Genomic DNA, 27,221 nt, shown 5'->3' with positions numbered 1-27,221 from the left:
CAGCCAACATCATACTCAATGGACAAAAACTAACACCATTTCCCCTAAGAACAGGAACAAGACAGGGATGCCCCCTCTCACCACTCCTGTTCAACATAGTACTGGAAGTGTTAGCCATTGCAATTCGGCAAGAAGAAGAAATAAAAGGCATCCAAATTGGAAAAGAGGAAGTAAAACTGTCCTTATTTGCAGACGACATGATATTATACATACAAAACCCTAGAGACTCCATCAAAAAGCTACTGGACTTAATACATGAATTTGGCAATGTAGCAGGATACAAAATTAACCCCAAGAAATCCGAGGCATTTCTATACACCAATAGTGAACTTTCAGAAAGAGAGATTATAAAAACAATCCCGTTTACCATCACACCAAAAAAATTAAGCTACCTAGGAATAAACTTAACTAAAGAGGTAAAAGACCTCTACTCAGAAAACTACAGGACGTTGAAAAAAGATATAGAGGAAGACATAAACAGATGGAAGAACATACCGTGTTCATGGATTGGTAGAATCAACATCATTAAAATGTCCATACTACCCAAAGCAATCTATAAATTCAACGCACTTCCCATTAAAATACCAACGGCATACTTCAGAGATCTAGAACGAACTCTCCAAAAATTCATCTGGAATAAAAAAAGACCTCGAATAGCTGCAGCAATCCTGAAAAAGACCAAAGTAGGTGGGATCTCAATACCAGATATCAAGATGTATTACAAAGCCACTGTTCTCAAAACTGCCTGGTACTGGCACAAGAATAGGCATATAGATCAATGGAATAGAATAGAGAGCCCAGAAATCGGCCCGAACCAATATGCTCAATTAATATTTGACAAAGGAGGCAAGAACATACAATGGAGCCAAGATAGTCTCTTCAATAAATGGTGCTGGGAAAATTGGACAGATATATGCAAGAAAATGAAACTAGACCACCAACTTACACCATACACAAAAATAAACTCAAAATGGATAAAGGACTTAAATGTACGACAGGAAACTATAAAAATTCTAGAAGAATCCAAAGGCAACAAAATCTCAGACATATGCCGAAGCAATTTCTTCACTGATACAGCTCCTAGGGCACTTGAAACTAAAGAGAAAATGAACAAATGGGACTACATCAAAATAAAAAGCTTCTGCACAGCAAAAGAAACCATCAACAAAACAACGAGAAAACCCACTGTGTGGGAAAACATATTTGCCAATGTCATATCCGATAAGGGCCTAATCTCCAAAATTTATAGGGAACTCATACAACTTAACAAAAGGAAGATAAACAATCCAATCAAAAAATGGGCAAAGGACCTAAATAGACACCTTTCAAAAGAGGACATTCAGAAAGCCAAGAGACATATGAAAACATGCTCAAAGTCACTAATCATCCGAGAGATGCAAATCAAAACAACAATGAGGTACCATCTCACACCTGTCAGACTGGCTATCATCAACAAATCAACAAACGACAAGTGCTGGAGAGGATGTGGAGAAAAAGGAACACTTGTGCACTGCTGGTGGGAATGCAGACTGGTGCAGCCACTATGGAAGACAGTATGGAGTTTCCTTAAAAAACTGAAAATGGAACTCCCATTTGACCCTGTGATCCCACTTCTAGGAATATATCCCAAAAAACCAGAAACACCAATCAGAAAGGATATATGCACCCCTATGTTCATAGCAGCACAATTCACCATAGCTAAGATCTGGAAACAGCCTAAGTGCCCATCAGTAGATGAATGGATTAGAAAACTGTGGTACATCTACACGATGGAATACTATGCTGCTCTAAAAAGGAAGGAACTCTTACCATTTGCAACGTCATGGATGGAACTGGAGAGCATTATGCTAAGTGAAATAAGCCAGTCAATGAAGGAAAAATACCACATGATCTCACTCATTCATGGATAATAGAGACCATTATAAACTTTTGAACAATAATAGATACAGAGGCAGAGCTGCCTCAAACAGATTGTCAAACTGCAGCAGGAAGGCCGGGGAGGGTTGCGGGGCAGGAGGTAGGGGGGTAAGAGATCAACTAAAGGACTTGTATGCATGCATAGAAGCATAACCAGTGGACATAAGACATTGGGGGATAGGGGAGGCTAGGGGACTGTCTAGGGCGGGGGGATAAAATGGACACATATGTAATACCCTTTGTAATACTTTAAGCAATAAAAAAAAAAAAAAAAAAAAAAAAAAAAAAATAAATGGAAAGATATTGATAGTATGATTGGTGCTGACTTATTTAGGGGTGAGGGTTTCTAGAAGTGTGTATTTAACGGTCCCCAGGCAAAGGCAAAATATATGTCCTGACAAATGTCTTCCTCCCAGCAAGTCTTACTATTTCCAAGGCAAAAGCACAACCATACGTCACGCAGTGAAGAGCGATTCCTGTGCAGCTGTATCGTCCTCTCTGGCATCTTTTTAAGGACTAGTCATTCATCAGAAAAATAAGGTGAAAATTCCATTTTCTCCTCAATTATTCTATTCAATAAAAGCCTCATATGCTAAGTGTCCAGTCGTCCGGCTGGAAGTTCAACCAATCAAAGCCTCATATGCTAATGCTATACTAAGGCTGCTCCACCGCTCACTATGACGTGCACTGATCACCAGGAGGGAGATGCTCTGACTGGTAGGTGAGCTTGCTGCTGGGGTCCCGCTGATCGGGACTGAGCTAGATGGGCCGGACACGCCCTGGAGCCCTCCCGCGGTCCCTCTCTGGCTGGCCAACCTCCTGCATCTCTCCCTGGCCCTGATCACGCACCGGTGGGGTCCCTTGGCCGGGCCTGCGCCCTCTCACAATCCAGGACCCTCGGGGGATGTCAGAGAGCCGGTTTCAGCCCAATCCCGCAGGCCAGGTCGAGGGACCCCACTGGTACACGAATTCATGCACCAGGCTTCTAGTTACATATAAGTATCTATAGCTCATAACACCTATGTACATACAAGGTAGGATCTGTTACAAAGTAACCTGAACAATTTTAGTGAAAAATCATTACTGAACTCAAACTTTAGCTGCAAGAGCTGACATGTATGTAGTTCAAGGTTGAGAAAGAAAAAAATCTGAAGCAATTTCCCTGAGGTAAGGAATTCTGTGCAGCAGAGATATGAACACTGTCCTGAAAGGAATAAAATATTTGCAAACATTAACTCAGAGTATGCTTTAGGAACCCCGCCAAACACAATTTCTCTGAAGACCAGCCCCACTAAGTATGTGGCGGTATCAGCATCCCATCAGCACATGTCACTCACATCTCTGGAGTCTTGGATTTGTTTTTTCCATTGAAAAACTCAGGAAGAGCACGCCGTTCAATCACGTGAATACTGGACAGAAAAGGAAAGAAGAGGACCGGGAGTAAGTACTCTCTGGAAAATAAAAATCCCAAACTGTTAGCTAAGCTTAAATTTCAAAGCAAAACTGTACGTCTAAAAGGTGAGCACTCCTCGCAAAAGCCAGCTGGCTTTGCACAGCTCCTGTGTAGTCACAGTGTGTCAGAGTTAAGGAAAGCGCTCCCTTCCTCACCCCAGTACTTTCTGTAGTTTTTCCACTCCTATAACCAAACTCAAAAAAGTACTGTCAACACACTGAAAGCCACAGACTTTAATCAGCTGTTGTCATATACATAATGACTAGATGAGCTACAAGACAGAAAGAGCTCTTTGGAAACTGGGTGACAAAAATCACAGTAGTTGGCATGGCAACAAACTGGTAAAATGAAGGACAGGCCAGAAGACAATGGACTTCACAATAATCAGGTTCTCAGGCTCTTCACACACCTGCACCGTCCTGTCCAGCCCTCAGAAACATTGTGGTGAATTGAATTTTAAAAATTATTTAGGAGTTTACTGCTTTTAGAAAGATCATACAACCTTCATCTTTTTTCTTATTTACTTATTTTATTGATCTATTGGGGTGACACTGGTTAACAAGATTAGTTTTCAGGGGTACAATTCTCTATCTGTACACTGTATTGTGTGTTCACCACCCCAAGTCAAGTCTCGTTTCATCACCATTTACCACCTCCTAACGGTCTCCTATCTCCCACCACCCTCTGGAAGTCACCATATTGCTGTCGTCTATGAGATGTGTATTTTGCTTAATCCCTGCCCCTTTTTCACCACTACCTGCCCCCCAGCCCCCGACAGCTGGCAGTCTGCTCTCTGTATCTGTGAGTCTGTTTCTACTCTGTTCATCGATTCCACATGTAAGTGAAGTCACATGGTGCTTGTCTTTCTCTGACTGGCACATCTCACTTAGCATAATGCTCTCCAGGCCCATCCATACTATCGCCAAAAGTATTCCATTGTGTAAATGTGCCACAGCTTTTTGTTGTTGTTGTTAATCCTCACCCGAGGATATTTTCCTCATAGATTTCAAGGAACGTTTTCCCACTCCTGAGTCCCATGTTCACAGAGGGAGGGCCTCCTCACCAGTTATAATCAAACCAGGATGCATAGCTAGGAATGATGATGTGATTGGTCTGCTCGGTTACGTTGTCTTCACCAGGGTCCGCTGGCCGACTCTGATCCCCTTTGCTGGGGCCATCATCTTCCTGCAGAAAAGGAGCCAAAGTGAAGAGAAAGAGAGAGCTACAGGCAGGTAACAGCTTTCAAACCTCTGACATCGCGCCCCAGAAAACGAAGCTCTTTGTTCCCATTTCAAGGACCGGGAAAATAAATTTCAAGTGAAAACAGTCTTTCCCAATCTTTAAGGCACCTTCACAAGCTGTCCAGGTGACACAGCAGATTTTACTCCTGCCTTTTACACGTGAGGGAATCAACACATACAAGGTCAGTGCCTCACAGCACGATCAGATCTCACGCCGATGAAAGAACGGCTGTTTCTACAGTGAGGCAGGCAGCTCACTGCCCACAACGCCTCTCACATGGCATGTTCCTTACTTGTCCAGGTTACGCTTTACCTGGATCGGATGCCAAACCTAAGTTATTAGTTCTCAAGTTATTGTAAGGAGCTGACTCCAGGACATGAGCAAGGCATAATGACAGGGCCTCCCATCCCAAAGACTGAGCACCGAGCACCTGCTAACAACTCTGTGTGCACGATCTCACTGACGCCCGGCAAGAGCAGCAGGTGCTACTCATCACCTGCTTTGTGGTGAGACAATGATACAGAGCTAACAAACTGTCATCCAGATATAACTACAGGGGGCCCAGCTAGAGGCCTACACTCTCAATCACTCCCACTACTAAAAACTACCTGATTTATATCAGAATATAAATTATGGAGGCTTTGCAAGTGATTCCACCTAAAAACCTGGTTTTCCAATAGTAATTTCAAAATCACTGCTTCCCCAGGGCACTGCTGGGAAGATGGAAATTGCCTTTTGATAAAACTTTGGGGTCAAGAAGCACAAATTCTTTGGAGGTATGTTAAAAAAGATATTTAAAATCGCAAGGGCCTCAAAACAGAGTACTTCTAAGGACCTAAGTGAATCGTTACCTTTCCTCCTGTTGTGACCGTCTCTTCATCCTGCTCATCTGTAAAACCAAAACACATCCTTTATTTAAAAAGCAGGGAAAGCTGTTTGGACTTCTTAGAAAGTGAAGGTTTCAGTAACTGACACTGGACAAAAAAAAGAGAATGGAGAACTAAAGCAAACCCGCCTCAAATCATTCAGTAAATTAGAACTGTACACAGAAGCACAGAGGTGAGGAGATTCAAAGCGTAAATGATTAAAAATGTCCAACGCGAGGGAATTATAATCAATCACTGCTGGTCGTGACCGTACCTGCTCGGAGAGGGGCTTCCCTAGGCTCTTGCCTCCTGAGGCTGTGAAGCAGGAAATGGCATTTCCGATCCCAGAGGAAGTGTGTAAGGAACGAGGAGTGAAGAAAGCGGTTACGCTCCCTCCCCCCAGACCACGTCCTGTAAGAGGCTGGTACCTTGAGGCGAGGGGATGCAGGCCCTCAGCGTGGCCTCACAGAGGACAGGAGCAAACCCACGAGCAATTAAACCAGGCGGCTGACTTCCCCCCGGGAAGGGAAAGGACCAGTGTGATAAAGTGAGAGATTCTGGCACAAATGATTACATTAAGTTTCGGTGACATTTTGTTTTCTTTTTAATTACTATGATCGTTAGCAGTGACTAAGGCACTGCGAGTAACTTAACTACCAACAATTTCTTTAAAACTCAGAAATTCTGATTTATGTATACTATCAGAACATAGTATCATGATTAAAGACGGAAAAGAACGGTCACAGAAAATCAACGTTCCTAGTATGGGAGCAAACCACACCACAATGCTGGTAAAGGGAACTGCCATCGACCTCTGCTGGGAAGCACAGCAACTGAAAGCAGTATTTCTCAGTAAAGACGAACATTAGAGGAGCTGCTCTAAGACAGAAAACAACACAGGCATGGGTAGATTTTTTTGTTTTTACCTAGATCGGCTACAGTTCCTCCTTTAACAGGTGTATTCTCACTATCTTTCTTTGGATTTACTAGAAGAAAAAAAAAGCATTGTTTTAGGGGGAAAGTTCTACTTGTTTTTAGGAGAAAAACAGAATAAACTAGATTTAAAAACACGCAAACCTCACTGCAACTGCCCTGCCCCTCAGTCCTCACCATCAAACCACAACAAGCAGCCCACGCGATGTGACCCTACATTTGTAACTAATTACAAAGCACCCAAACGTGTAAAAGTAGACACACAAAGCAAAACAGAAAAAGAAGCTGCCAATCCCTCTCTTAAAAAGCAGGTTATTAGTTTCTTGTGTATGTGTTGATTCACATTTTTGTGCCATTCATTTAGACAAACTGAGGGAGAAATGATACCTTTTACACACCTATGTGACTTTGAAACCTATTCTGGGGATGTAAAAATCTTACATGAACGTTATTCATACTGTCCTTCGCGCTCTGCTTTCCTCATGTGACTGTGTGCTTGTGTGATACTTCCATGTAATTCCTAGTTACAGTACGTCTCTTTCATTTTCAACAGATCCAGTGTGTCCGTGTGGAGATTACAAAGTAACCAGCCCTGTATTTATTGAGTGAAACCAGATCTTAACTTTTCCACTACCCTATAATCAACATTCCCTTCTCATTATCACCATGCATGTATAATGAGCATATATACATGGGTCTACATTTGAGCTGGCCATTCTATTCTGCTGATGCATCCAGCCATTTCTCTGTCCCACCACACTACACTGATCATTGTAGCTTTACTGGAGGCTCGACGCATGGAATGCGTGCAAGGGCTCGGCCCTCACAGCCCCGGCTTCATCCCGAAGGACATCTGGAAGGCCTTTCAGCTGTCCGGTCTAATTAGCATATTACGCTTTTATTATTATAAAAGATAGTTTAGGGATCTGTAAGGACTACCAGCACCTTCACAGCACTTTTATCTCAACTAAATCTGTTGATTACTTTTATAAACATTATCTTCCACATGACCTGTAAAGTACCTTTGTGTGGTTTGCAGTGCCCCATTCGACACAATGCAAGGATTTCAGAAATGCATGTGACATGTTATAGGTGACTGCATGTTCTGTTACAAAAGACAGGAAAGGGCATACCTTACATTATGGTAAATTTCACACCTTCTTCTCAACTAGACAATAGTGATTCTAAATTTAGTTGATAAATTAAGGATACATTTAATACTTACAACAAACTACAAAAAATTTAGATAAAAAGCAAATAGAGAATAGAAAATCTGGAGACAAAGTATAGCAGTGGTTGCAGGGTGGGGGAGGGGTAATTTGGACCCAAGTAGGTACCAGGGTTCTTTTCAGCAGAACGTAAAGGTGCTGGAAAGAAGAGTCAAGCCATCGGGAGGACGTGGCAACCCTAAACGTATATGCCCTGAATAGCAGAGCTTCAAAGCCATGAAAACAACTGCCCAGGAGTGAAGGACAATTTACAGGTCCACAGGCACAGTTAGGGCACATCCTCTTCCCAGGGACTGAGCCGAAACCCTAACTGGCACATAGAAAAGCACCCCGCTTTTCCTCATCTATATTGATTCTGTTGGGATTTTTAAAACATGAATTTTAAGATATTACTAAATTTAGACAACGTTTTGGTCACAGTGTATCTTCTCAATAAACAAAAAGTACCAAAAGGTGGGGAAAGAGGAACTGCATAAACGCTAACATTACAAGGGGGAATCTATTCACACTTGAACGCTGAGAGGGGGGCACAGAGCAGGAAGTCGGCCCCCAGGTCATTGCTGAGATGCCTCAAGCTTGCTGAACACCCCAGACCAGACAGGAGAGTACAAACCGTTTTTGGGGAGCACCACTTCCTCGATGTTGGGCACAGGTGTGGGGTCCTCCATGTCCTTGGTGAGGTCTTCTTGTTCCTCTTCCTCTTTCTGACTCCTGCGCTTCCCATAGAGACTAGCTTGGCTGAAACAGCAAGAGCACGTGAAAGATAAGCAGGACGATGAGAGCGATTTACAGCAAGCAGTTTCAGAGGCTTCTCCTTCACTGTAGTTAGAATCTATGCCCAGAATCACTTTAAAAGACAAGTGAAATCCAATCAGGCACATCCCCCGAAGTACAGCCAAAGGGGAAAAAAGTTACCAGGCACAGAAACAGACACAAAACCCTACTACGCAAACTGCAGACCGTATCCTAGAAGAGGCTGACGTTGGTGTAAGGAAGAACACCTGCTACGGCAATGCGGGGCGTATTTGCTCAGGTCATAAACAATCACTTACGTAAGATATTTTGTCAGAGATATAAAACACTGTATTTTCCTGGCTGTTTGTATCATTCAAATACCAGGAAGTACAAAGCAGAATCAGTTAGGATGAGACTAACCTGGTACTAATGCTTTTTGTAAAACCGCCATTGCTCTTTCACCAAGTCAATCACATCAATATTTATTGTCAAAACTAACACGTGCCAGAATGCCTGTTACAGTTCAAACAGGAATGGAACGATTCCTTACCTTGAGGAATTAAAGGGGACACAGAACAGAAATCATTACCTAATTCATACACGTGATGCATGTCAATGCAGAGGAAGGAACAAAGGCACCAAGAAAATGAAGCTCAGAGAAACAGCCCAGATTGCAGGCGACAGCCAAGCTGAACCTTGGGAACAGTGACAACTCCCTAAGAAGCAGGCAATGTTTCAGGATGATGAGTAAAGGCGTAAAGATGTCAGAAAAAAATAACTTGTACAGGAGGGACTGACCAGGGGTGTGGGGAGGGAGACACAGGATGGACCAGCCCGAGGCTCCACTCCGAGGGAAGACTCGTCCTTCCCTTCTAAGAGGGGCAGCATGTCGGTACTGGTTAGGCCAGCGATCGCCAACCTTCGGACCTCACGGACCACCAGTGATCCGCGGGCCACCGGTTGGCGGACCGCTGGGTTAGACTGAGGGATACAGGCTGAAATTTTCAAACCAAAATTACATGACAATTTTTAAAAGGCCTATGAACCTAAAGGTGATGGGCTGATAAAATATGTAAAAAGGGAAGAAAAGATGCTGGGAAGATGAATAAAACAAACATTCAGAAAACAGATTTTGGTTAAATATAGGACCCTATGGGGGAACCTAAGTGAGCAAAGGCCCGCTCATTAGAAAACAGATAGAGTCAACTGAAGGACTCACAGCATTCATTTTAGGAAACTCAATTTGGTGGGTTTTACACTCAAAGGAGAGGGTGAATGCCACCACTGCGAGCCCAGTAGGTGGCGTTTCAGTTCAGTGACCACGAGCGTCCTGGACCCCTGCTGGGCCCCAACTGGAAGAGGAACACACTGATTCCCAGCTTCTTCGCAGGATCGCAGGTGAGTCCGAAATATCTGAATATCAGGATTCAGATTCGATATTTAAGAAATAAGGTTACCCTCAATAATCCCTCAAGAAAAATCTACTTTTACGTATTAACTTGGGTCTATATTGGGTCTTCCATGTCCTTGGTAAGGGCCTCACAATATACACATACATGCAGCTTGAGAAAATAGTAAAATCATTTTTATGACTGTGGCTGGTTCATGAGTGTTATTTACAAATGTTATTAAAATATTTTGAGCTGCCCTGACCAGTTTGGCTTAGTGGATAGAGCATCGGCCTGCGGACTGAAGGGTCCGGGTTTGATTCTGGTCAGGGGCATGTGCCTTGGTTGTGGGCGCATCCCCAGTGGGGGGGTATGCGGGGGCAGCTGATCAATGTTTCTCTCTCATCGATGTTTCTGGCTCTCTGTCACTCTCCCTTCCTCTCTGTAAAAAATCAATAAAATATATTTTAAAAAAATATTTTGAGCTAACTATGAAAATTATTAAGTATTCTCTACCATTTATTAGGTGGATCTACTTCAGGCCATGCACCATATAGGGCCTTAAGTCATACGTTCATGCCCTGCATGAGTTATTTTGATCACAAATGGGACAGGTAACAACATCAGAGAGACACAGACATTAACGATGATGAATGTAATGTCCTAAACCCTTTAGCAACCATCCTCAATATATACTTAGACGCAGAAGAAAGACTGTATTCAGGGACTGAGCTGTGCAGGGCGCCCCTAGGACGCCCCTGGGGTCTGCCCGGCTGGCGCTTACCCTTTCTTCCCGCTCTTCTTCCGTGACTCGGTGGGCGTGGGGGGTGGCGGGGAGGGCGAGTGCTTCCTCTTCCGAGCACTCGCCGACGCCTTCCTGTCTCTTCTCTCGGGGCTTCGGACTGGCTGGAAGAGGCAAATGGAAACGAGCAGCAGCCAGCTTTGCTGACGCCTCAGTTTCTACGAGCCCTTGCCCCAAAGTGCATTTTCACAAAGACAGGAACAAACACACGAGCTCAGAGCAAATGCAGGGCACATCACCAGCATCCTGGCCACCAGCAGCCAAGAGACTTCCCGCCTTCAGGTGCCGCGTCACCAATGGGAACGCCAGCACTAGCCCCAGGCCTCCACTTCGCTACAGAACAGACCCGCCCGAGCCCACCTCGAAAACGACCCTGCTCACAACCCGGGCTTCCCGGTGGGAAAAACATGTCCAGCAATTAGTAGAAAAATATAAACCTTGTTATTAAATTAATAAAACACAAAGACAGGCTGAATAAGCTTGGGAAAATGTTCCAGAAACTACTACTACTTTGTCAGTAAAATAAAGATAAAAGATAACTTTGATACAAAAGATGTGAAGTAAGATTGCAAAGTCAACCTATAAGACTATCCCGACTTGCAGGTGGCATTAACCCTCAGAAATCCACGGAACAACTATCCCAGGTAACAGGTGAGTTCATCGGTGCAGGGTACAGACCAATATACAGAAGTCAACCTGTAGACGCCAACTGCCAATCTACACAACAGACACAATAAAGAAAACCCCGAAATGATCCAAAGAATGGAATCTGAGGTGTCCCTCGCTCCCAAATATCAGAGCTGAAGTATCAATTAAACTTCCATCTTCTCGGGCCAGTCAGAGGGGGACCTGAGCATCCTAAGAGCCAGGGAGAGAAGTCTGGAAGAAAACCTAAGCTACACACGCCTTTGATTAGTATGTAAACTGAAGTTAATTTTTTTAAAGGCATATTAGATCAATTTTATAGAATCCTCCCTAAAGATAAGTGAATAAACAACCCATCTAAATCTATAAGGGGTGGACAGGAACAGGCCAGTTCAATAATGTGATATGGAAATTAGAATATTCCTGATGACAAAAAGATTTGGTTTGAAATGCATAAGGGAAAACAAATATGTAAACATATTAGAGAAGGAGGCCAAAATAAAAAAATTTAAAGTGATATTCCAAAGCAAATAGGAACAAACTAAAAGATGAAAAAAACTAGTTTTAAAATAGCCTTAACAACAAAGAGCACACAGTGTGACAGAGAAACACACAGGGCTGAACACAGCGTGAAAGACCCGCACTTTCTAAGTGAGAGGTTAAAGGTGTGTTTGTCTCCAAGATGTAAAAAAAACTAAAATAAAAAACAAACCCCCAGAGGTGACTGTCCCCATCGGAAAGGACTCTGGAATCGCAGGTCTCTACCCAAGGCCGCACAAGCCCAACCCAGACCCGCAGGCACTGCCTTCGGCCTCCAGGCTTTCGGGGACACGCCCACCCCACCAGCTGTGACCTACAAGGAACCACAGGCAAGTGTTCAGTGGGTGGGCTTCTTAAAGGACTAGAGCATTAAATAGCACGTCTTCCCACCTCAAAAACGGACTCAACCCAAAACCGGTTTGGCTCAGTGGATAGAGTGTCGGCCTGAGGACTGAAAGGTCCCAGGTTCGATTCCGGTCAAGGGCATGTGCCTGGGTTGCGGGCACATCCCCAGTGGGAGATGTGCAGGAGGCAGCTGATCGATGTTTCTAGCTCTCTCTCTCTCTCCCTTCCTCTCTGTAAAAAATCAATAAAATATATTTAAAAAAACACACACACACACAAAAAAACCAGACTCAACTGTCACTGAGACCTTTAAGGCCTATGCTTTGTACTGACCACTGCATGTGAGTAACAACGCCATTCAAAATATTAAAACTAAACGAGTCTTCCCCTGGGAGACCAACAACTCCGTTAATTACCCTGTGACGCATTTGGAATCAGAATGAAACTCAGCTCTCGAGGACATAAGCAGCTGGACCACTGTCATGGCCACTTCTCATCTCAGTGGCCCCGACTTGCCCGGCCTTCGAGGAGGTGCCAGAGCCTGAGACGGTGCCCCTCTCACATGCACTCGAGGGCGGATGCACCTGGGTTTGTATGTGACCGTTTATCAAGGAACATTTGAGAACATTCAGGCCAAAGAAGAAACACCCAGTGGAGAAAAATGGTGCCGAACCAAATACCTCTTCATTCTTTGTTGAAATTCGCTGTCGAAAACTCACAGGCTTCCTGTTCTCATCCACCTCATAGTCCTCCTCATTCATCCATTCATTGAACACATCAGTGTCCAAAATCCATTTTGCATGAACCTAAAACCACATTAAAGCAGGAATACCTACATAAATAATAAAATCACTTGCATCTAAAAGTATTAAAAAGAGGCTGTAAAAGTACTTAACAGAAAATAAGTTGATTTATTATTCTAAAATCCTGAGCTGCATATTACAAGCTTAAAACGTAAGACAGTGACAGCCTGGCTGGTGTGGCCCAGTGGTTGAACATGGATCTATGAACCAGGAGGTCACCGTTTGATTCCTGGTCAGGGTACATGCCCAGGTTGCAGGCTCAATCCTCAGTCGGGGGCGTGTAGGAGGCAGCCAATCAATGATTCTCTTCATCTCTCTCTCTCCCTCTCTGAAATCAATAAAAATATTTTTTATAAAAGATGAACAATTACATGTGAATGGCCACTTAACCATTTTATTCCATGTCTTTTCCCAAATAAACAAGAGTAAGAAAGCACCACTGGCTTTGCGTATACTGAGGTTTTGATAACTAAGAGCTAATCATGTCATCTTTTTAAAAAAATACAAATGAGGGAAAGGAAGGATGCTGAAAGCCGCTGGCAAGTGGAGAGGGAGGGCTGGAGTGGATGCTAACTGGGCGGCTGAGGGCTTCCCATGAGGAGCAGGGTGTCTGCCTGGTCTAAAGCACCTCACAACTGCGTCCAGGCTGCCCGTGGGGGATAAGCCGGCAGTGGGAGTGGGAGCCGTCGGACAACGCCCCGACTGGGTGACGCCATCACGGGCAGGAGCGGACGGCACACGATGCTGAGGACACGACCTCACCCCGCAGCTCTGTCTGGGGCATCAGCTGAATCAGCCAGGAGAAAAGAGCAGAAACTCCCATGAGATATGCTCCTCGGGAATGAGAACACATCACAAAGGCTGTGGTGCTTCGCGGGCAGCAGGGAGGTGCTGTGCTGCAGGAAAGCACTGCCTGCAGGACTGACAAGGCCTCAGCGGCCAGAGCTTCGCTTGCTGGCGCCATCTCTGTGCCCTGGGCTGGCAGCGTCCTGGCAGCGGGGTGTGGGGACCCACCAAGAAGGCACGTGCAGATTCCCACAGAAGTTATAACCCCCTGAAGGACTCTGCGTAGATGAGGAAGGCTGGGGTCAGAGTGCAAAGTACTCTTGGAATGCCAGGAATTTCTCTGGGCTGAACTCCACGGAACTTGGTCACTGACCTGAGTTCCTGAACTATGAAACATGGATACTTGGGCTAAGGAATAGTTTCTCTTGATAAATAAACAATAAAGAAATACTGTGAACAGTAAAAAAATAAAATAAAAATTTTTAAAAAGTTAAAGAAAACTAAAGACATGGCATATGAATCCAATAACTGATATCAGCCAGGATTCTGTATTAAGGAGAAAAAACTGCTATAAAAACACTGAGTCAAATGGCAAAACTGGAATGCAGATAGTAGCTTAAAGCATGTGTTAATGTTAAATTTAATAAAGTTAAATGTACTAAAAACCTGTACTATGCTTCTGTATAAGAATTCCTTATTCTTAGGAAACACACACTTATATTTTGGAGTAAAAGTTCATGATGTACGCCTTTTTATCTTAAACAGTTCAAGGGAAAAAAAACACACACACAGAGATTATACATGAAAATTCAAAAAGGGAATAAAATGTTAACTGTAGGCAAATCTGGATATAGTTATGCCATGTACTATTCTTATTCTTGCAACTTTTCTGTGTGACATTATTCCGAACAAACACTTTTTAAAAAGCAGACTCATTTTTGTCAATCCCATTTTCCTATGAAATCTGAAGCTCAAAGGCTGTCTTTCTGAAAATCACACCATTAAAATTGGTTGAACCAGATTAATACCAAATATTTTGATTCAATTTAGGTGCTCATCGTCTGTGATACTAAAAGCATAATATGCAAATCAACTGAATGGCTGAACAGTGGAACGACAGTCCAGATGATCTTCAGGACGAAGCCGGCTGTGAGGGCGGCGCCCCTTGCACGAATCTGTGCACAGGCCTCTAGCACTATATTAAAGGGCCAATAAAATCCTGGCTCCCTGCCACTGCTCCTGGGAGCGGCCAGAGCTCTCTGCTGAAATGCTGGCTCCAGGGCCAGGACAGAAAAGTGACCAGGCAAGCACACATCAAATCATGCCCAAAGGCCACACGAGGCAGCTTAAACGTTCCCATCGGCCAAGGTTCAGACAACTCATCAGAGGGAAGCACGGCAGGACGGCCACCGCTCCACAAGCGCAGAAAGGACAGCGGGAGAGGCACCAGTCAGGACTGGCTAAGTGAGGCAGGAATTGCTAAGGGACCAGGGAAAAACTCAGTATAAACTTACTCTAGCACTGGGACAACTGGTGGAAATGGAAAATGGGCCCGGTATAAGGTAATAATATTGTTTTAAGAATTTCCTGAAATAATTAACAACAGGGAAATCTGGAAGAAAACTATAAAGTAATACCTTTTTATTACTCATACAGCTTTCCAAATTATTTCCACATTGAAAGCTGAGAAATACATGAGTTGATGCATGGACCCCTGCCACTGTAGCAAAAATGAGTAGAAAAACAGGTCTATTGCAATAAAGCCACGTGGGCACTGCTTCTAGCCGTCCTAAGCGACAGCAGCCGTGACGCTCAATGCCACGCCCCACATCCTCCCTCGGCTTCTCAAACCCTGGGTGCTGGGTCTCCTCATCACACATCACGGCAGATGCTGCATCTGAGACCTAGATAATAAGGCCTTCACGCCACGGACAGCTGTTAATGAGTAAGAAAGGAAGATCACCATTCCGTGTCTCCTTAAAAACCTTGGAGAGAATAGCTGAAAAGAGCTACGAGGTCACATAAGAATGATTTTTTTTAAAAAAAGCAGCTTTCACCTTCCACGGCTTTTCTGGAATTGGTGGATCTTCAATTTCCGCATCAACATCGTTACTATGGACCCAAGTGTCATAGCTATAAAGGAAAGGAGAAAAGGGAAAATCAATTAGATCCAAATTCACTCACTAAAGAGACTTGGATGAAAATGTGAAAACGTATTTTAAAGAGACTATTAGGATCTAGTAACAGAATTTTATCATACACTTTTAAAAAATATATACATTTCTATTATTGATCTCAGAGAAGGGAGAGAGATAGAAACATCGATGAGAGAGACATCGATTGGCTGCCCCCTGCACACCCCTCACTGGGGATCGAGCCCACAACCCAGGCATGTGCCCTTGGCCGGAATCAAACAGTGACCTCCTGGTTCATAGGTTGACGCTCAACCTCTGAGCTACGCCGTCTGGGCTGCCATACACTTTTGCCTCCACCGCTCTGACAGGAAAACTCTGAGTAGGTTCTGCAGTCGTCTTCACGTTGCTCAACCTCAAGTTCAAGCCTCGTCCACGGAATTTCAACAAGCTGATCACGCTCCTCCAAGCGTTTCCCTTGCTTGGCCTCCACGTGGGGCAGTGCTACCGACGGGCGTTCCTCTGGCACCCCCTCTCCTCAGTCTCTACGGCCAGTTTTCTCTTCTCCCAAACGCATCAATGCTGGGAGCCCCCACCTCCCGGTTTAGTTTTTGAACAACCATCCTCTTCTCTCCTTCACTTGGTCTCCTGCAGCCCACAGCTTCAGACAGACACGACCCCTTAAACCAGCGGTTCTCAACCTTCTGGCCCTTTAAATACAGTTCCTCATGTTGTGACCCAACCATAACATTATTTTCGTTGCTATTTCATCACTGTCATGTTGCTGCTGTTATGAATCGTCATGTAAATATCTGATGTGCTGCCGAGACCGGTTTGGCTCAGTGGATGGAGCGTCGGCCTGCGGACTGAAGGGTCCCAGGTTCGATTCCGGTCAGGGGCATGTACCTGGGTTGCGGGCGCATCCCCAGTGGGAGATGTGCAGGAGGCAGCTGATCGATGTTTCTCTCTCACTGATGTTTCTAACTCTCTATCTCTCTCCCTTCCTCTCTGTAAAAAATCAATAAAATATATTGAAAAAAAAAAAAAATCTGATGTGCAGGATGGTCTTAGGCGACCCCTGTGAAAGGGTCGTTCGACCGCCAAAGGGGTCGCGACCCACAGGTTGAGAACCGCTGCCTTAAACCCTTTCCGTTGCCCCTCTCCTCTCATGAATCCCACGGTCCACTCACATCTCCTCCTACAGGCCTAGCAAGGCTTTCAAACCTCACACACTCCAAACTCAACGTAATGCCTCCTGACCCCAACGACGAGCTGAGCCGACGCTGGCTGACATCCTGCCTTCACTCCCTCCTGTCCCATAGCAGCCGTGAGAAACGCCTGCCAGCTCCAGCTGCAAAGCAGGTCCAGAACCCAGCGCTTCTCGCCCTTCCTGCTGCCCAAAGCCCAGGCGTCCATTTCTCACACGGCAAACAGTGGTTCTTCTGAACACTCAGCCAGTGCACAGCACTCTGTCTCCAGCGCTCGCTGCTCCCTCGAGGTGTCTGAGCCGCTTCCTGGGGCTTTACGGCCCCTCTGCACATGCCAGGCCCTCGTCACGCCCTCCCACAGGCGCCTCACCACCCTTATCTTCACACCACTTAGCTCAATAGCTCAAAGCCTCACCAGTGAGGTCCAATTCACAATGAGTCATTCATTCCCCCTGTGCCTCCACCACTTCGAAAAAAGCAAAACAGAACCTTCCAGATTAAAGCGCTGTCAGTGCTGCCACCCTGGCCAACAGCGGTTTCTAAAGGGAACCCAAGTACGGTCACAAGCGCTGCTTCCTGCAGCCGCTGCTCGGAAGTCAGTCCCAAAGCTTCTGGAAGGAGCAGGCGCTGCACCCGTTCACAGCACCGAGCGCCTAGGACGTTCCACACCAGGCGAGCGAAGCAGCTCCTCGCGAGTGAATAAACCGCACCAGCTACCGGCGGCACCGGGAAGAGGTCCTGGTGACCCATATCCTTTAAAAGTCCCGAGGAGACGATGTTACACAGGCAGGAGCGAGGGCACAAGCTCTAGCCAGTAAGTGAACTAACAGGCCCCTGGAAAGACAAGACGCGAGCAGCCAGGACAGCTTCTCTGACACGTAGAAAATGCCGGCAAAGAGCGACCGTGTCTCCTGTGACGTCTGAACACGGACTTGAGCCCTTGCTCACAATGCCTGCCGTAGACCTGAGTTTCCATCTAGTGTTTTAAAGGACAGGCTGCTTCCCCACCACAGTCCCTGCAACGCTGAAGGCGCCCACAGTGCCAAGGGCCACTCGAGGCTCGAGGCTCCAATGTGCATAGAAAGTCTTATTTCTAAAGAACCTGCTCGTTCAAGCAGTCAATTGTGGTTCCAAAGAGGCTGGTTAGCAAGCTCACTGGATTTGGCTCTAATTAACCCAATGTATAGAGACTGTGCACATCCTGTTAAAATTCTGAACGTAAGTGAAGGTATATTTCCTTCTCTAAGAAATGTATCTGCATGTGAAAGGTCACTCGGACAGGTCACTCTAACACAGTCCTAAACCCCAGGAAGGAAATGTAAGCCGGCCTCTCCCAGCAGACGGAGGAGCTGTCCGGCAAGCGCAGCGAACGTGTCAGTTTGTTAAGAAAAGTAAAGCCGTGTGGCTCCACGCACTCCGCAGCGCCCGTGAGGAAACAGCCAACAAGACTGAAGAGTGAGATCAGTGCCACGGTCATGAAGGGAAAGTGGGCGACGGGCGGGCACGGACCGACCCGCCGGCCTCGGCCCCGCCTTACCTGTCCGGGTACGACCCCCAGTGCACCAGCAGCTGCTTGTCCTTCCTCATCACCGGCCGCAGCCACTCCTCTGAAAGGACAAGGAAAGCTCAGTCATGCCGACGACACAGTGGGTGAACAGACTATCGCTGAGACTTCGTTTCGCTCCGTTTGGGTTTGCTAAGGCGCCCCCACAGTCTCCTCATCGGATGCTCTCCACCATCATCTTCTAAGGGCAGTTTCTCAGCTGTGCCCTCAGACTTGTGGATTCTAGGTCTAATTCTCCCTCAATCCTGACAGAACCACTGTCCCCCGGTGCGGCCCTCCCGCCCGCCCGCCCGCCTGACCTGCCTGCGCTTCCGGCGAACCAGGACCCCCCCTCTGCGAGCTGTGCGTCCGCTACGTGCACGCGTCTCTCAAGCGTGAGTCAGGCTGCCACTCCTGATGGAAGTTTCTCCAGAACCTTCTTCCTCAGATTCACTCTCTCCGGCTTCAACGGCGCGACTTCCAAGCTTTACCAACCGCACTGTTTCTGTTCTTTAATGGCCACCTGTCAGCCCCGCCCTCCCAACGAGGCTGTCAGCAGGGGTCCTGTCAGACCAGTTTACTCACGCAGCCTTGCCAGGAAAAGGGGGTGACCGCCTGCATCTCAGCACCGGTTACGCTGTGGCCGTGGGTCGTCTGAACTTAGCTTAGAGCACTCGTTTCTAATAGTTGTTTCTATGAAGCCTCTTGAAACCCACGAAAAAGCAGGACTTACCTAAGTGAAACCAGCTAAATAAAACGACTTCCACGCCCATCTCCACATAACAAGCCCCGCACTGAGGCAGCCGGGAGCCCGCGTGCCTGTGCTGTGTGAAGCACCCGACTGCGGACCTTCTCGTGCTGACAGTGAAGAGGAAGAAACCAGGCCCTGACCCTGGACCAGCCTCCCAGAACGGCCAGGGAAACGGTGGAGGAGGAGCCGTGGGCCTTCCAGAACCCAGTCTGCTTCAACAAGATACCCTGCCTGCCCCACGAGTCAGAGCTGCCGCTCAGGGCACGAGTACGGCCCCCGCTGCACACTCCTCTCCACCCAAACGGTCAGCACTGCCCACCCCACACACACCCTGCCCAGCACCTTCTCCTTCACCCACCACATCCAACGAAGCTCTTCACCCGACTCACAGCCTCCCCTCCCCCCACCGCCTACGCTGAGACATAAAGCCCAACTTGGCCACTTGCTTTTCCTCAAACTCCGTATGTATTACCTCTCTGCTTCCCCTTATGTTGTACCCCTTCTAGCATCTCACACTCCAATTCTTTCTAATACCTTAAGACCTATTAAACAGCATCAGCTTTTCTTTTAAACTGTAACTAACCCTCACAGAAAGGCACACTGCACTCGACAGTCTTTACTGTGCGGTGGCTGCGGCGGCCATCGGCACACTCCCCTGGCAGGCTCAGGTCCGGAGCTCAGCCAGGGCTTTGCTCAGAGCCAGCACTTACTGACAGCCACTGGTTCTAAGGAAAGCCCCACAATGTGCAGAATCATGTGTCATACTTTAAAGATAACCTTCAATATATTACAAATTAAATTTAAATGCTGTCTTCTAACGATTACTCCAACTACTAATAGCAATACCTAGCAAACATCAGTAAACTAGTTTGTATTAAAATAAACAAAGAAAGAACACTCACATGAATAAGAAATTACTAAATAGCTAAGATGCAACACCTGCAGTTCAAACCGTTTGTAAAAGGCACTGTTTTCAATACATTCACGATCTAAGCGTTTATGCCAACTACTGGAGAAGCCTTAGGAGAGGTAGCCAGCCAGAATCAACACCGGAACATGCACAGCTACCCAGCAGCTCCACCCAGTGGCAACCAGTTGCTACTACCTCAGAGGACAAAAGCTGAGAAACACTAGAGGCAGCCTGGGGTTTCTCAAAGCACAGCCCTCAGAGCTGAGACTGTGACTGCTACACACCAAATCCCACCTTCAGCTCCGAAGCCACCGATGGAAAGGCCTAAACTACGAAACGCTTAGAACAAGTTAGGCGTAAACTTCATTACTCTGCTGAGGCAATGGCTTTTAGATTTGACACCAAACACACAGGCAACCAACCAAGCCAACCAACCGACCCTCCTGTCATTGCTTTGAGTATCTGTACAACTTAGAAAGGTCCTCCTTCCTCTCCTGGCACGCTCCTCCTCTAAGTCGAGCAGACGCAGCACCACCGACAGCAGTCTTTTCTAAGAACCATTGGCACTGCTGAGCACCTTGCTATTGTATAGACCAGGGATGGCGAACCTGTGACACGCGTGTCGGAGGTGACACGCGAACTCATTTTTTTGGTTGATTTTTCTTTGTTAAATGGCATTTAAATATATAAAATAAATATCAAAAATATACGTCTTTGTTTTACTATGGTTGCAAAGATCAAAAAATTTCTATATGTGACACGGCACCAGAGTGAAGTTAGGGTTTTTCAAAATGCTGACACGCCGAGCTCACAAGGTTCGCCGTCACTGGTATAGACCGTATTCATTAATTGTCCTCTTAATTACTTATTTTTTTTATTCTCTAACTTTAGTTTGATGTTATTTTTCTAATTTCTTGAGAAAGATGTGTGGACCACTGACTTCTCAGTCTTTCTTCTTCCCCAACATACACATTTAAGCCCCAAATTTCCCTCTAGATATAGCATCAGCTGCAACCTGAAACGTTAATTTTCTTACACTTTCTTAATTTCGTAATTATTCGGATCCAAAGACTTTCCATTTCCATTGCAATTTCTTCTTTCATCCATGGATTACATGGCAAAGATATTTCTTAATGTTCACGCATACGGAAACTGTCTGTAATCTTGTTATTGACTTACAGCATCTCTGCACTGGTAAGAACAGTGCAGGGAATTAGCAACTCAAGTCTCATATAATTTGCCTCCTTATATAGATATTCTATGGGGATATGTTATGCTTAAGAATAGATCTCCACATAGAAGAACTATTTCTCAATCTAAATTAACTTGGTTAATAATTCACATTTTGATTCCCAACTTTCCAACAGAAGTCAGTTGCCATAGCTCTGATGAACTCTGGCTACTGACCAAATCCACTCTCAGGTCGCAGGGCTGAATGCCAGAGTCGAACCCATTAGACAATCCCAACTGATATTTCCAAGGGACCTGTTTACCAGAGATGCTCTATCTCGCAATGTCTCTTAATTTTCAGAACACAAGGGACACAGGAACATTAGCTAAGTTAATGCACAGGCATGGCTAGACTTAACACCCAGATGATAACTGCCAACAAATAAATAAAAGTCTAATGATTAGAAAGTTGGACATTACAGAATTAGTTTACTTTTCCCAATTCAAAATAAATAAAAAATTATAAATTTAAATAATCTGTGGAATTTAATACTTGTGACTCTTTCTAAAATAGCTGCTTATACTATTTAACCTTCTGATGATATAACTTAGAATCCAGTGAAGTCTGAACTCATCAGATCACAACCAAAAACTCACTCACCATCCTCTTGTGAGGAAGGATGTGGGTAAATGTGGTGGGAAGCTTTCGACTTCTCGTCAGTGAATGTGCCCTGAAAAGGCAATGAACAAATAACGTAAAAATAACGCACGTGCCAGCAAACCATGAGACGCCAGACACAAACAGCCTAGGAACTGCAAAGGCATTATTTTACTTATATTTTAAAAGTATTATTTTAAGACTACAATATTTTTATTAGTCAAGGTAAGAGATAGGAATTAAAAAGAACAAAAATTATCAACAGACAGTTTACAGTGTTCTCTAAAAAAAAATAACACAAGTACCCTCAGCTAATTCTCTATGTATCTCTCTCAGGGTAACCTTATTCTCAGTAATACTAGAGGCCTGGTGCACGAAATTCATGCAATGGCTGGGGCAGGGGATCCCTTCATCCTGGCCTACCCCCTCTCACTCTTTACCGCCTGCCTGCTCGCTGCTCCTTAGCGCTGCCGTGGAGGTGGGAAAGGCTCCCGCCACTGCCACTGCGCTCGCCAGCTGTGAGCCCGGCTTCTAGCTGAGCGGCGCTCCCCATGGGAGCGCACTGACCACCACAAGGCAGCTCCTGTGTTGAGCATCTGCCCTCTGGTGGTCAGTGTGCGTCATAGCGACCAGTCATTCTGGTCGTTATGCTGCAAGTCGCTTAGGCTTTTATTATATAGAAGACTACAGGCCTGATGCACAAAATTCGTGCAAGGGTAAGCCTTCGTGGCCCCAGCTGCCTGGCGGCCACACCCCCTACCCACACCCGCCTTGGCCTCGCACTGCCCACATCTGCCGCCACACACCACCAGTTCCCCAGTGCCCACCGATCGATCATCCCGCAGAGGGTGACTGGGCTCCTTCTGCGGGGCGATCGTGGGGCAATGGCGGGCCCCCTGACCAATCGCTTCACAACCGCCTTGGCTGGCCTGGCGCCAGTGCGTGTCACAGTGTGGTCGTCCAGAAGGTCATCCAGACAGTTGTTCTGCTGTTCGGTCGATTTGCATATTATGCTTTTATTATTATAGACGAGTACCCCTAATTCTTTTTTTGTTAATGCTCACCCAAAGACATTTTTATTATTTTCATTTTTTTAAAAAATATTTTTATTGATTTCAGAGAAGGGAGAGGGAGAAAGAGATAGAAACATCAATGATGTGAGAGAATCATGGATCGGCTGCCTCCTGAACACCCCACAATGGGGATCGAGCCTGCAACCTGAGCATGTGCCCTGACTGGGAATTGAACCATGACCTTCTGGTTCACAGGTCGATGCTCAACCACTGAGGCACGCTGGCTGGGCTATTTTTTATTAATTTTAGAGAGAGAGGGAGGGAGAAACGGGAGAGGAGGGGAGGGACAGAGAGGAGGAAGGGAGGGGAAGAGGAAGGAAGGGGGAGGGAGAGGAAGAGGAGGAAGGGAAGGGGAAGAAGAGGGAGAAAGAGAAGGGAAAGGGGAGGGACAGGGGGACACACACATCAGGTGCCTCCCGAATATGTCCTAACTGGGAATCAAACCCACAACCTTTCAGTATGTGGGGAATAGTTAACAGATGAAAGGAGCTAAAAATGGTGACAGATACACTGTGACCAATCAATGGAATCGCTAATGCACTTTAAATGCTTGAGCAAAGGTCTGAGCAAGAGTATTCAGCCCCAGCTGGTTTGGCTCAGTGGATAGAGCGTTGGCCTATGGACTGAAGGGTCTCAGGTTCGGAATGGGCACATGCCCAGGTGTGATCACCAGTAAGGGGCGTGCAGGAGGCAGCTGATCAATGATTCTCTCTCATCACTGACATTTCTATCTCTCCCTCTCCCTTCCTCTCTGCAATCAGTAAAAATATATTTTTAAAAGGGGTATTTAATAATGGTGCTAGTATTAGCTTTTAAGTTCTCCTCTCTAGGAGTCTATGAAACCAGAAGATCTGTTACATCACTCTGGAGGTCGTCCCTAAAACAATCACTAAGAAAACAATCACTAAAGTCAGATTTCTTAAGAATTGTGGCAACTAAGTTCAGTATAAACTGTAGGCAAGCCCTAACCATTTTGGCTCAGTGGATAGAGCATTGGCCTGTGGACTGAATGGTCCCAGGTTCGATTCCAGTCAAGGGCATCTACCAGGATTGCGGGCTCATTCCCCGGTGGGGGGTGTGCAGGAAGCAGCCAATCAATGATTCTCATCAATGATGTTTCTATCTCTCTCTCTTCCTCTCTAAAATCAACAAACATATATTTAACAAAAAATAAATAAACTGTAGACAAATATATAAACTTTTTCCAGAATGCTTTGGCAGCAATTAAATGCTACTGTAGGACATATACATGTATGAAATCATCACATAATACACCTTAAACTGACACAATATTACATGTCAATTACATCTCAATAATGCTAAGGGGGGAAATGCTGGGCTCAGCTAAGAACTGAAGGTGAGTGAAGAGAAATGCACTTGGTACTGTAAGACCCAGAGGAGGAAAAGCTTCACTCGCTGCGACAGAAACACAAGTCAGAAGACACTCGGGGAGACTCACGAGGCCTTCCCGACTGCAAGGGCTTCTGAAGGGCCGAGTCTATTACCTGATGTCGTTTGATAATCTCTTTCAATTTGTTAGCCAACTTCAGGTCGATGTCTGGAATGAGGTAGATGTTGGGTCTAGTCAGGCAATTGCTCTGAGAAAGAAAGAACAGATTTTTAAATTCTCTTGGTTTTAAAATAATGTCATATTATTTATGCATCATCCTAATGGCAAAAGTTGGCACTCAAAGCCAGGCTGCTTAGAATGGGAGATGTACTTTGTATGGAAAAGAATGGAAAAGCTTTATGTCAATGTAAAACCTAGGTGTGCAGCAGCCTCCTTAATGACACCTCAGGTCCCTTCTCTGCAGCCAGGTACACCTGGACAAAAAGATGCTGAGATTATGACCCAAAGAAATGCATCATCTTTTCCATTAAGGCACCAAGTGACCCATGAGCCCTCCCAGCCCACTTCACCTGAGCACACCTCACATCTAATGGAGTTTCCACCTGCACCTTCTGTTGGCCGGGGGAGGTAGGTATTCATTTCGGCTCATCAGGTAAATCACTTAAAATGATGTAAAGACTGTGGATTACCCCTGACCAGTTTGGCTCAGTGGATAGAGCGTTGGCCTGCGGACTGAAGGGTCCTGGGTTCGATTCCGGTCAGGGGCATGTGCCTTGGTTGCGGGCACATCCCCAGTGGGGGATGTGCAGGAGGCAGCTGATCGATGTTTCTCTCTCATGGATGTTTCTAACTCTCTATCCCTCTCCCTTCCTCTGTAAAAAATCAATAAAATATATTAAAAAAACAAAAAAAAGACTGTGGATTATAGCTCTTTTTCCCCCATTTCTAATCTTACATACAGAAGTGACTAAAACATTCCTATTAACTCCCCAAACCATCACCAAAAATCAACCAACAAACAAAAAACCCTGTTATTCCTCTAGCTAATGGTCCATGAGACAACTCCCAGGCATGAAGCCACTGAGAAGACCCAGCTGCATTTCTGCCACATGCCCCACCCCAGGAAGGTTAAGTCAATGGCCACCACAAATTACCACTCAGTAAAATACTAGGGAAGAAAAGAAGAAAATTAAGTGTTCTCTCCAGGTTATAATCTAGTAGGGGAAATAAATCTATATTCATGGCACAACCATGAAACAAATCCAAAGAAAATCACTGAATAAACAAATGAGAGAGTATTTATATTAAATGTGAAAGAGATTCAAATAATGGGTTTGGTAAAATTAATAAAGAAAAATATCATAGATAATTTCACCACAAGTTTCAGGTCAATATTCTATAAATGACAAGTTTTGGTCATACTTTATATCTCTAATTCCCCTAAATCCAAAAGAATAACACAACAATAGATTTCAGAAAATTATTCTTTCTTTGATTTTTTGGCAACCTGATGAAGCTAATCTTAGAACTGACAGTATATCCAAGGGAAGAAATTGTAAGGATTTAGCTTTCCCGTTTACCTGCACCAATGTTTTTTCAATATTCATAAACATCTCAACATTACGATCCATTCGGGATGGATTCTGTAGATCAAACCTCCGCCTAAAAGACAAGATAATAATTAGTTAACTTGTCTCCCGTCTTAAACAAAAGTAAAGACTTGGCTGCAGCATTCAATGCAAATGAGCTGGATAGATCTGGAAACTATGATAGAACTACGCAAATGTACAAGCGTTTCTCTCAGTCGCATAAAGGAGCATGTCAACACTAGAAGGTCACATTTTAAGACATTAAGATCCACGCCAGCAAAAGGAAGTCTCTGTTCCATGAAGGAAATCAGGCAGAAGCAGTCCAGAGCCAGTGGCAGTCATCTGAACCGTATGTGTTCACATTCAGCGAGGTCTGTGTTCTGAGATGACCGTTGTCCTGGATGTGGTAAAACTCATGTTTTCACCTGGAAGTCCCCCCACATGTCTTTAGACCGTGTGGAGGCACCAGCATAGCACTCTGTGCCGTCCTCCCCGACCTCCGTCCTTCTCCTGTGGTTAAACCGTGACCAAGGCGAACGCTGTGTCCCATTGCACTCCCAGGGAGGCGTCCAGCCTAGTGACCGAGCGTGTGGGCTGTGGGCTGTGCAGCCCAACTTCTACGTCACATCAAGACATGCAAATCAACACAAGGACTCACCAGCCCTGGTCATTCTTGTACTTGTACGCAGCCCCGAGAATGTGACACAAGGCGCCTCCAGCCTTGAAATCCATGAAACATTTCGCCTAAAATGATACAAGTCACACGTGAAAACAATAAAAGTTCTGAAAAAATTACTTATGTCTGAATTCTAGAAGTAAGCTCAAAGATATAAACAAGTTCTTAAGTACTTTCTGCAAAAAATTGCAATATAAAGAAAAATGTCCAAAAATGCATAAAAATATTTCTTTTCAAATTTCAATTAAAATATTACTCTTTAAGTAAACTCTGTAAAAAACAAGATTTACAAAAGATACATCAAGTCCAGCCAGTGTGGGCCAGTGGTTGAGCATTGACCTATGAACCAGGAGGTCACGGTGGTTTGATTCCCAGTCGGGGCATATGCCTGGGCTGCCGGCTCTATTCCCGGGGGGTGGGGAGGCGGACGGAGACGGCTGATGGGTGGTTTTCTCATCACCGGTATTTTCTTTCTT

At 45.3% G+C, this 27,221-nt stretch overlaps 1 protein-coding gene across 1 annotated transcript in view; it reads right to left on the bottom strand.

Moving 5' to 3' along the window:
- SMARCC1 (SWI/SNF related, matrix associated, actin dependent regulator of chromatin subfamily c member 1) overlaps positions 1–27,221 on the bottom strand; it is a 96,862-nt gene that overhangs the window by 54,853 nt on the left and 14,788 nt on the right. The window contains exons 3-15 of the mRNA XM_036333731.1: positions 26,728–26,813; positions 26,061–26,142; positions 24,635–24,727; positions 22,060–22,129; positions 18,562–18,631; positions 15,742–15,817; positions 12,776–12,901; positions 10,548–10,669; positions 8,254–8,378; positions 6,405–6,464; positions 5,464–5,501; positions 4,434–4,555; positions 3,255–3,326 (exon numbers count right to left, since the gene is read on the bottom strand). Of these exons, the coding sequence (XP_036189624.1) occupies positions 3,255–3,326; positions 4,434–4,555; positions 5,464–5,501; positions 6,405–6,464; positions 8,254–8,378; positions 10,548–10,669; positions 12,776–12,901; positions 15,742–15,817; positions 18,562–18,631; positions 22,060–22,129; positions 24,635–24,727; positions 26,061–26,142; positions 26,728–26,813 (1,142 nt within the window). The remainder of the gene's footprint in view (positions 1–3,254; positions 3,327–4,433; positions 4,556–5,463; positions 5,502–6,404; positions 6,465–8,253; positions 8,379–10,547; positions 10,670–12,775; positions 12,902–15,741; positions 15,818–18,561; positions 18,632–22,059; positions 22,130–24,634; positions 24,728–26,060; positions 26,143–26,727; positions 26,814–27,221) is intronic.

This window comes from Myotis myotis, unplaced genomic scaffold (assembly GCF_014108235.1).
Source record: "Myotis myotis isolate mMyoMyo1 unplaced genomic scaffold, mMyoMyo1.p scaffold_m19_p_13, whole genome shotgun sequence".
Lineage (NCBI taxonomy): Eukaryota > Metazoa > Chordata > Mammalia > Chiroptera > Vespertilionidae > Myotis > Myotis myotis.
This window is presented reverse-complemented; position numbering and strand designations above follow the sequence as displayed.